Genomic DNA, 11,108 nt, shown 5'->3' on the forward strand with positions numbered 1-11,108 from the left:
TGATGGCAAAATCTACTAAATGTCAGAGGCAGCTTGGTTATTTTACATTGGCTTCTACATCAGAGGCAAGTCAAATGCAGCATACTCCCAAGGGAAAATACAATTGTGATTTGGTTTGCTTGTGACATGTTTGTGATTCACATTGACTTGTATAAACAAAAGCAATGCAAAGAATGTTGTCAAGGACAATGTATCCTGTTAGATCGGTTTCAAATGCTGTATGCCAGATTCTTCAAAAATGCTTCAATAGCATGTTAGAAGCCCAATTTTGTGCTTGTGCGCATTGGTCTTTTAAGAAGTTGACACTTCCGCTTTAAAATTTATTATTTTTCCCCTTTTTGTACCCTTTTCCAAAGTGGCTATGCAAATAGTCTCATTTTGTATAGCCATAAAAATGTGCTCCGCGTGACAATGCCTGGACCTGCTGTTCACTTTGACCCCAGGCACAGTATTTTGGGATGAGGAGGTTGTGCCCAAGCTCTTGTAGGCTCCAGGGGCATTGGAGTGGCAAAACTGCTAACAAAAGCTGTTATTTCCCTCTTACACAAGCTTAACGCTATTCTGCCCATAGATTTCTTTTGGTACATGAATATTCTGGAACAGATCTAGCATCCCAAAGTGTTCTTTCTAGTGGATGAATTCTCCTTAAATTTGACTTATTTAACATGAATTTGTTGATTTTCTGGTTCTGCATTTAGAGAGTGACCGAAGGCCATCAGGATAAACTAGAGAAGCAACACTGGAACATGGCCAAACTACAGAAACATCAGGAACACATTCTGAAATTTGCCTCCTGGGCCCTTGAGAGCAACAATAACACGGCTTTGCTGCTTTCCAAAAAACTGGTAAGTAAATCTTTAAAAGTTTCCAAGGACTGTAATACCTCCCCTACACTTCAGATACTAACAGTTCTCTCCTTTTCTAGATCTACTTCCAGCTGCACCATGCTTTGAAGGTTGCAGTAGATCCAGTTGAACCATTGGGTGATTTGAGGTTTCAGTGGGATTCGGAAACCTGGACAAAACATGCAGAGTTCTTTGGTAAGATTTCCCTACTACTATAAATTCTTTGACTGTACGCTCACTAGGACGTCTGTTGTAAATTTCCAGTATGTTTTTTACCAAGTGCAACAGGCGCACTGTTGGGGGTTCATGGTGTAGATTGCGCGATTATCAAATTAATCCCTGTTAGCCGCTGCCGACCTCGCTAAACATTGACCAATGTTGGTCAAGCCATTTTAACTTACTAGTGGCCAATCCCTCAGAATAGTGTGCTCCCTCAAGGCAGTAGGAAAAGCATGGTGAATTATGGTACAAGTATCATCTCAACAAAGTTAACTTGGTCTTGTGAGTTGTGACACAGACCTATATGCTCGTGGGTGAGACAGCCAATGAGTTTTGCTCATTGGGATGCCAAACAGTTTGCTCAGTGGTATGTGTAGGTGCTTGCTTTTGAGGCCAATGAAGTTTAATTCTTTTATGTGGCAAATAAGTTGCGCTCGGTCTAGTTGTGAAAGTTTAATTCTTGCAGATCTTTATTTAGCACAGACCATTTATGCAGCACTTTACATACTGCACACATCAGTTCCTGCCCTCAAGGAGCTTACAATCTAAAGTCCCTTTTGTACACGCATACAGGGCCAATTTAGACGGGAGCCAATTAACTTTCCAGCATGTCTTTGCAGTGGGGGAGGAAACCAGAGTAACCAGAGGAAACCCATACAAGCACAGGGGAGAGCATGCAGATAGTGTCCTGACTGGGATTCAAACTGGGGCCCCCTGTGCTGCAAGGCAGAGGTGCTAACCACTAAGCCACTTTAGGAGTCCTGGGAAATTTTTTTAAACTGGAGCAGGCAAAATCTAGAGCAGTTGCCCAGGGCAACCAATCTGCTTCAGTTCGGTTAAGATTTGAAAATGAAAGATGCTGATTGGTTGCTGTGCACAGCTGCTCCAGATTTTGTCTGCTCCAGTTTTGATAAATTCCCCTCTTTACTCCACATACAGGTGTCTGCTTCTATTGGATTTGGGTGCCATTGTGGATAGAGTAGGGTAAAGGGTCATAAAGGATAACATTTTTTTTTTTGTCGTGTGTGTGTTGTATTATATTATATGTGCGTGTGTACATATCTCATATTTGCCTATCTTCATTGCAGGTAAAATTGTATCAGACAAAACTGGTGTCCTGCCGTCTTCGGGATCACAGAATTCAAATTCTCAAGTGCTGACGCCCCTTACTAACTTCAGTCCGATGGTACAGAACCGGTCGAGAACTGGTCAAGGGAGAGGTAACTTTATCCAGGATGACTATGCAGGTTCATGTCTTTCTAATGTCTTTCGTACAGTTGCCTTGTATTGTGTAATCGTAACATGGTTTTTCTCTTCTAGAGGGTGAATCTTCTGGCTTAGAATCTGTTGGTCAAAAAAGGTAAATTTCTTTATTGAATCACACATCATACTCCAAAGTGAGCCAGTGATCACTGTGCTGTTAAGCCGATGTATGTTTTTTTTTTTTTAAAGGGGACGTGCTTCAGAGGGAGGTGAAGTTAATGAACAATTAAAGAAAGTTCCTAGGGTCAGCTTGGAGCGTTTAGATGTTGATCTTAGTCCAGCCACACAACCCCCAGTTTTTAAAGTCTTTCCTGGAAACACCACAGAGGACTATAATCTCATTGTAATTGAGAGAGGGAATGCTGGTGCAGGTGGAGGAGATCCTGTTGTAAAGGTACGTAAAGCATAACTTATATTTTTGAATGATGTCGTGACAGGTACTGTGTGCCCAGCGTTTAATGTGTTACTAATATAATTAGGGATGTTCAGATACCAAGTACAGTACTCGGTACAAATACTTTTCCAGCTCCAACACTAGACAAAAACTTCAAGTTAGGAGGCAGCTGTCATTTTTAAGGAGAATACTGCGCTCAAATACAGACTAATGATTTCAGGACAGTGATGGAGAGCCAGATGCCAGCTGCAACCCTGGTAGTTCTCATGAAAATGCCAAGTATCGGCACTGGTATCTGAACATCCCTAATAATCCTTGGGTATGCTGGCGGACTACACTTAAACAATTGTGTGGTGCCACAGAGCACGGAATTTCTCATGTGGGAGAAGTACTGTATTATTGGAAAGATCTAGGACTTCTAGGCAGGATAAGTGTCCATATGAATGTAGCAGAATTGGCGAGCTTATGCTTGAGATTTGCTGCTTTAACTTCAAGGTTTGACCTTGACATATCCCAAAAACTGGCAATGGTTGTGCTACAACATTCCACCCAATTTTTTTTTTTTTTGTAAACTTTATAAATTTTCCCAACAATACAAAAACAGAATATTCAATAGCACAAACATACAGTAAGGGAGCAACATACTCCACAAAAACATAAATTGGCATGAGGATCCCACAAAATTGACTTTGCCCATATACTTAAATGTTTAAAAATATGAATCTTCCAATGGTAGCTTGACAATACAAAGTGGATATGAAAAAATTGAAGATGATAGGTGCAACATTCTATCATTTAAAATAGGAAGGTGTAAAAGACACTTTTGCCCTGTCTCTTGTAAAATAATAAAAGAAATCTCACATGGTATGCAGCATCTCTTTGTTTCTGAAATTTATACATTTCAGATTTTAAACCATTGTTGACCTATTGCAGGAGGAAGCAATGGAAACGGGCATCAGCATTCCAACAGCTGAATCCAATGAGGAAAAGCCCCAAATGCGTGCCGATGGCTCGTCTGAAAGTGCTCCCGCAGTTCGCCCAGCAAGTGCACCCAGCGATGGTGTCGCTTCAGATGCTAACTCGGGGTTATCAGAAGCTGGCCCTGCTGCTCGCTGTAAGGTGTGCCAGAAAGAAGGATCACTGCTTGCATGTGTCAAGTGTAAAACCAGCTTCCACAGAGACTGCCACCTGCCTGCCGTTGTGGAAGTGCCAAGGTATTACAATAAATTATAACTTGTTTCGATGTATTCGGTCAGCGGCATCTGTGTAGATGAGATATGAAAGCAAGGTGTGTTTATGCAAGTAAGAGTGCTTGGCTTAAGTTCCTGGCATTTGTTTCCTCAGGTAAGGTCTGGTAATGACACAAAAGAATATACCTTACTGGTTACATTACTTGTTGGGACAACAAGTAACCCCCCCCCCCAATACATTCTTGCCTAACATTGTGCAAATTTTGCTGTCAGATGTTGGGGTGCGGGTGAGGCACTTTAAATAAAATGATTTGGCTGATGTGGGACTTAAACACTGTCACCATTCAGGGCAAAGCAGCAGTGCCTCCTGATAGCACTAGAGAACACCACTCCAGACTCCCTTGCCGCCTGCCCACTGCAGGGAGGCCACCCTCGGCAAGCGCCGAAGTAAAATATAAAAGCTTACAGTTAGGCGACATCCTTGTACAATGCAATTGGCTGCCCAAGCACTGTCGCATGAGGTTGTTCACATGCTCCTCCATTCCTAGACTCCTCCTAAAGGAGTGCTGTTGGCTGAGTTTAACTTGCTTGGGAGGAGGTGGGGTATCAGCAGACACTGTCTCTTTGCCCTGATTGGACAAATTGATTGTGTTTTTAACACTGTGCATCCTGAAATCGCTTGTGAACCATGGTAAAGGGGCAGCAAGGAAAGCGGTTTAAAGGCTAGTTAAGTAATACATTTATCTGAATGTCCAACACTGAGATTTTCTTCCACGTCAGTCTGTAGCTGCTACCTCAGAATGTGGTTTCCCTGTTTAGTCTATAAATCTTTTAACGGAGGATATGCTGCTCCTGGATCTTAATGAGTCAATAATACCGTACTGTAATTCAATGCAAAAAGTAACTTTACTTTGTCTTTTAGTGGAGAGTGGAAGTGTATGCTCTGCCAGGATATATCAAAGACCGATCAAGGAGACGTTCCAGCAGATGCTAATCCTTCTGATATGTCAGCAGTTGATCAGAAGGTTTGTGTGATGTTCATTTTGATTTAAAGTACCCTTTTAAGAAGAGTTTGCATGTAAGGTAGCCAAACATTACCAGTGTATTTTCAGAAATGCTTTAACTTAATGTGAAAAACATCAAATTCTCTAACTTTCTATGAAAGCACTGTTTGTGGAAACCATATTTTTGACTTGAATGTGAAATTGAAAACCTGCATGACTACTCTTCCTGAAAATTTTATAGCAGACAGTGTGATTGGAAGAGGGGAAGTTTTCTACCCAATAACTCAAGGGACCTTGCAGTAATCTGCCCAGGAGAGCAGCATCTGGCCACCGGCACTCACTTCAGTAGTGTCTCTAAAATGTTTTTGTTGGAAACTGGGCTAATCTCTCCAGCTTAGCTGTTTATAGATTTAGTAAAAACCCAAAACACCTTTCTGATGGAAGCTACTTAATACAAGAAATGTACATGATGCTTTGTATTGGCCTTGAAGTCCATCCTTCACACTGAATCCCAGGATACAGATTAATTATGGATGTGTCTGCTGGAGTTGAGTCTGAACATAGAGAGCACCTACAAGACTGCTATATATTCTCCCTAAAAATAACTGCTGATTTCAGCCTTTGTAATTTGCAGCCGACATGTTTAACAGCATTTTTTAATTTACACACTTTCCTATTTGTAATTGCAGAAGTGTGAACGTGTACTGCTGGAACTACTTTGCCATGAGCCCTGCCGGCCTTTCCACAGACTCTCAAGTGGAGCGGTAAGTACATAGTTTACTGCCAGTACAGTACCTCCCTGAATTTGCTGAGAACTAGAGTATGATTTACTTATAAACTGGCCGCATACATAACTGCATTGTATTTTCGCAATTGCTCTTTCTGTAAACTCTTTATGGGCTGCCATGTGGGGTGGGGGATACTTATTGACATTAAACTCGGAGGTAAATCTTTCATCCCAATTCCTTACCCATTAATAAAACTCATATTTGTGTATCACTCGGCTGTAGATCCTCCAATCATCTCTGAATTGGTGCTGACACTGTCCTTCCTTCTGGAGGGTGGCTACTTTTGTTCCCCATACTCAGTGTTGTAAAGTAGTCACCGCTCCAAGCTCGCTCCTGAGATGGACTACAATCTCAATACAAATTGGTTAACAGGACATGAGATTGTAGTCCATCCCGAGAGCAAGCTTGGAGTGGTGACCATGGGGAACAAAAGTAGCCCCCCTCCAGAAGGAAGGACAGTGTCCCCACCGATTCAGAGATGATTGGAGGATCTACAGCCGAGTGATACACAAATAAGATGCATTGTTGTTAATAGTTATGGTACTTGAATGTATTTTTAAAATTTAACTCCGGAGTTTAGGGTCACTTTGAGTTGTAACAGAATAGGCTAGAACCAGGTTAAAAAGCTCTCCTTTCAATGCATTGGGAATGTATCTTCTGCTGTGTAAGCTGTACTGTTCTTTTTTAAAAAGAAAATGGCAATATAAAATGACGCATGTTCCACTGTCGGCATTAACACAGTAGTCTCCATTTTTCTGGGTCCCCTCTGTAACATGATCACTACAGGTATGAACCCCATATAGTTACCAGAACACAATACTTTTCCTTAAAGTGGTTTAATATCTTGAGGAATAACACTCATTGTCTGTCTTGGTTTTGTATTTTTTAGGATGACAACCCATTGATCGACTTGACACTCATTCGAGCCAAGCTGCAACAGAAGCTTTCTCAGTCATTCGCCAGCCCAGAAGACTTTGTTAAAGATGTCTGGTTGATGTTTAGGAATGTCAGCAAGTTTGCAGAGGTAGAAATGTAATTGTTTCCTAATTTAAGCCTGCATCTTAGAGGCTTTTGTACAAGTGTTAGTTTGCCTTGGGGTTTGGAAGGTAATGTTGCAAATACATTGAGTGCCATCTTTACATGACTGTCAAGGGAAATGTATGTTTAAAATGTCTTTCTCTGCCAGGATGAAGAACTAGGAATATTGTGCATGGGGGGCGTGCTGCTGGGGTAGAAAATGGTATAGTTAGCATTTTGAGGTGCTCATATTATATACTAGCTTTGTTTCAGAGAGCACAGGTGATGCAGCTAAATCGGCCGTCCTTTCATGAGATACTGAATGGGTTGAAACTTAAAGTTGATCTTAAAAACAAAACTAAATGGAGTGAGTGGAAAGGGATCCATGCCGCCTGAGAACATTTGGTAGGCCTAATATATAATGACTTCCCTCCTTCATAGTGTTTAACATTTAAACCCAAAAAATGGCAAATGCATTTTGTGAAGGTCATGGGTTTTTGAGGCTCTTCTTTTTAATCGCATATATTTTTAATGGAAGGTTTCAAGACTTTGAAGCTGCTTGTTTACAAATCGTGCCTAACTAAGGTTGCAACTAAAGTAGAAGTTGTAAGCCATTGAATGGTATTTACCTGTGTGCTCACTTTACTGTGACTGAATTGAAACACTTGTGTTGATGAAATCTCTGTGTATTATTCTTACAGGACAAAGCCGTGGTTCAGTCCATCATCGAGCTGCAGGCCTTTTTTGAAGCAAGGCTTAACCTGCTCTTTGGCGATCGCAAGTTCTCCTGCCTCACGGGCGATGTGGGCGCTGATGAGGATCAGCAAAACGAAAGCTCGACTCAGCGGAGCTCCCCCATGAGCACAACTAGCGAAAGCGTATCATCCGTAAAGAACAGCGGCGGCGATCAGGAATAATCTTTTAGGCTTGGATCTATTCCGATAGTCTAATCCAAGTGGGTCATGCGCATGTTCCCGTATCATACGAAGTCACGACTGCGCAAATGACTGGAGATTTTATTATAGTACTTCCCTTCCTCTTTCAATAGCTGAGTGATAGATTGTCACTGAAGATGAGTGATTGGCTGTCTTTGGCAGTGGAGACTTTCTGGAGAGGTCAGTGTAGTAGTTAACAAGCTTTTTTTTTTTTTTTTTTTCTCTCCATTCACTTGTACCTTCTCAGTGAGTCTCTTTATTCAATGCCTCTGCAGTTCCAGTCATAAGCAAATAAAAATAAAACAATCCCCTGAAGGACAGCCACAAGTTTCTGCGTTTGGCCATGTTTTCTCTGGTCAAAATGTAAGATACTCCACCTGGACGGGTGCTGTTACTCTGTAAACACTCTTCCTGGATTGAAGGTTCCGGGTAAAACATTTACTATGAAGTTCTAACGTAACGATCTCTTCAGTTATTTTTGTAGTTTCTTTGCAGTTGGTCAGATTGTTCTTGTATAATACTGTCAAGCTCCATGTCCGTCATTAATAACAGGAGCACCCGTCATGTACTGTTAAAACTCCACTTCTGTCACTTACAATGGAGGATTTAGTGGTTTCCTCCGGCCCTTAATGTTTACTTTCTGAAAGCATGCAATTCCATACAGAACGTCCTGAAAACCCCCTCCTTTTCTTTTTTTCTACTGTCCATCCAGCATTGTTACTCTTGTGAGTTATCCATGTATTTTGGCACAAAACTTGACAGGATGGCAGTGCTTGCCGCAGTTTAAGTGTTAAGTAAATAAGATGTTTCAATTGGGGTTCACCAGACCTCCAAACCGTTTCAAGTTTAACAATCCGATTTTAATATTTGTTGCCTTTAAAGAGAACATTTCATGAAGGGACCGTGAAGGGTTGCCATTGCTGATCTCTCCTTTGATACCATTTGCCCGGCTGGTGGTTATGCAGAACTAGAAGACTGATCAAAAACAAAAAATGCAATCTGAATTCTTGTGGGGGAGGAAGTAACCTTGGTGACTGCAGATACTGAGGCCAGAGGGTCATCATGACGGCCCTCAGATTTCTCATGACATTTACCTTAAACAGAAATTGAATTGTTCTACGAACTGGTTCAATTACACTATTGAGCTGTGCCATTCCAATGAAACGTCTCACTCTGGTCATGTATACAATTTTTTTATTCCCAGTCAGTCGCAAGTATTGCGATTTTGCGGCAATGTGAAAGCCAGTTTCATGGTTGACAAATATCTGAAAAGCTACTAGACTTTGAAGAAAGGGAAAAAAAAAACTGCTTTCGATGTCCAATCAAATTGTAAATATCCAAGTCACACGTTTTCTCTTTTCTCATCCAAATACTTTTTTTTTTTTTTTTTTTTACTATTTTTAAGACATTTTCCAGGTATCAATTGCAGATCTAATGTGATCTGCTTTTCACACTAACATGATTTTTTTTTTTTTGTGTGCTTTCCTTATGTTGGCACGCTCAAATGAAATGCAACATGAATGATGAGTGACTGTTTTGGGCCAATGAGCCACTAATGGTGCAGTTCTGGGAATGTAACTTGCAGAGTTACCAAAAAAGTTAACTATGGTATTAGATTGAAACCTTTGGGAATATGTAACCTTGAAAGAATGTGAGTGTCCTTGTATTGTTACTATACTGTTTAAGACCCAAACTTGACACACATTACCCCCATTCATTACTGTTGTAGCCTTTAAATAAAAAAGCCAATGTATTCTCATTAGCCAGTGTGCTGTTCTGTTTGCCTAGATATTGACTGCGATAACTGGTTTTCATCATTTTTGTAAGGGCAGTAAACACAATGAAGTTCATCTTTTTCCTTTTTGTGCTTTTGTATTGAATAAAGTAACACTTCAAAGTTTATTGTATCAGCTAACATGCTTGTTTTTGTTCCACAGAAGTGGCCTTTATTTTACAGAATTTACCATTCCTAGCAAAATAAGCTTGTATATTTTAGAATGCTTTCATGTGAAATAAACATTTCAAACTTGGTGCTACATTGGTTTTCTTAAGATTGTACATGACTTGCAGTTGCTACTGCATTCGCCGGAACCTTTCAGAGCAGGTTTTTGGTTAATTGCGTATTATGGAACCAGTTCTGTGTTTTTTTTTTTATTATGGTGCCCTTAGATGTGGCTTGTCATCTCGGGGACATTCAATTTAATGTCCATGACTTTCTTTGCATGAAAAAATAATGGAAACTTCAGATTATAGTTGCATAGGTGGGGTTACAGCTGGAAATGTACCCAGATATATTGCCATATAGAGTGCTGATTCATTGGAAGTGATTTGCATAAGAAACAGGATTTTTGTACTTGTAAAGTTATTTTCTTGGAAATCGTCCATCTGGGCCTACAGTGCCTGCTCTCTTGGGGAATGTGAAAGAAGACGGTAGGGCAGACATAGAAGCCCACACTCTCAATAGTACCAAGTGTGCAGTGGTGACGATATTAAAAATGCTGTTAGGCTGGATGACAGCCACTGTTGAGCCCCAGCTGACCAGCAAGGAGGAGGAGGATGATGAGTATTGGGGTACCACTGCTGACCTTGTTTTCCCTAAGGTAAAGGATTACTCAGAAGGGGGTAAGTGGAGTCCAGGATGCAACACAGTTGTACAGGTCAAAGTGACATCAACTAGAGCCAGAGCATCTAGATTGAGAACCCTCTGGGTGAAGTGGGTGAGTAGCTAAAGTGTACCAGAGGTTAGGAGTTATCCTGAAAACCTTAAGGGGTAGTTTGCATTTGAATGCCTTTATTCCAAACTACCCAAGATTTACAACCATCTCCCCCTTTTTGAAAAGTGGGGGACCTTCTTATTGAAGGCCTCTCTGATGACGACAGATTTCTTGCAGTGGAGGGGCAAGAAAATAGGTGCACTTTGTCTTTAAATCCCATTTGGCTAAAAAAAATAACAGAAGGTTCTCCCAAGAAAATAGGAAACAAAATTGACTGCTATTGGATCATGATTTGTCGGGGGAGCCATTTTTGACAATTGCTCCTGACCGAGTGGCACTCAGGACTGACCAGGCATTGTTACCTAATGTGGCCTTGCTTTATCACCATTCCCAGTATATTATCCTTCCCACTTTTTGCTCCAGTCCATCCTATGAGCAAGATACTTTAATTCTCTAGATATCAAAAGATATATCCTATAATATTTTAATAGGGCTATGGATTTTACACAATCTGACCCACTTTTTGTCTAGTAGGTGGAGCCAGCAGAAGCCATGCTGCATCTAAGAATTCTATAGTTGGAGGTTCTTTTCTATAACTGACACTGGCTGGGGAGTCTCCTTTTTAAAGATTGGAGCTGATGTGTTTTCTGTGGGTAGTGTCACACTTGTTCAAAAACATCGTTACCGGTAAATCGAACTTGAGGGTTGTTTTTTTTCCAGCATAGCTGGAAAGTAATTG

The 11,108-nt window shown here is 40.9% G+C and overlaps 1 protein-coding gene across 1 annotated transcript in view; it reads left to right on the forward strand.

The window, feature by feature from the left end:
• Positions 1 to 7,857, forward strand: part of TRIM28 (tripartite motif containing 28) — a gene marked incomplete at its 5' end in the record, with an annotated part of 20,354 nt that extends 12,497 nt beyond the window's left edge. The window contains 10 exons of the mRNA XM_018576831.1: positions 699 to 845; positions 926 to 1,040; positions 2,153 to 2,311; positions 2,385 to 2,424; positions 2,517 to 2,721; positions 3,655 to 3,935; positions 4,834 to 4,936; positions 5,605 to 5,679; positions 6,593 to 6,727; positions 7,422 to 7,857. Of these exons, the coding sequence (XP_018432333.1) occupies positions 699 to 845; positions 926 to 1,040; positions 2,153 to 2,311; positions 2,385 to 2,424; positions 2,517 to 2,721; positions 3,655 to 3,935; positions 4,834 to 4,936; positions 5,605 to 5,679; positions 6,593 to 6,727; positions 7,422 to 7,637 (1,476 nt within the window). The remainder of the gene's footprint in view (positions 1 to 698; positions 846 to 925; positions 1,041 to 2,152; positions 2,312 to 2,384; positions 2,425 to 2,516; positions 2,722 to 3,654; positions 3,936 to 4,833; positions 4,937 to 5,604; positions 5,680 to 6,592; positions 6,728 to 7,421) is intronic.
• Between the last annotated feature and the right edge of the window lie 3,251 nt (positions 7,858 to 11,108).

Source organism: Nanorana parkeri, unplaced genomic scaffold (assembly GCF_000935625.1).
Source record: "Nanorana parkeri isolate BGI_ZX_2015 unplaced genomic scaffold, ASM93562v1 scaffold5, whole genome shotgun sequence".
NCBI lineage: Eukaryota > Metazoa > Chordata > Amphibia > Anura > Dicroglossidae > Nanorana > Nanorana parkeri.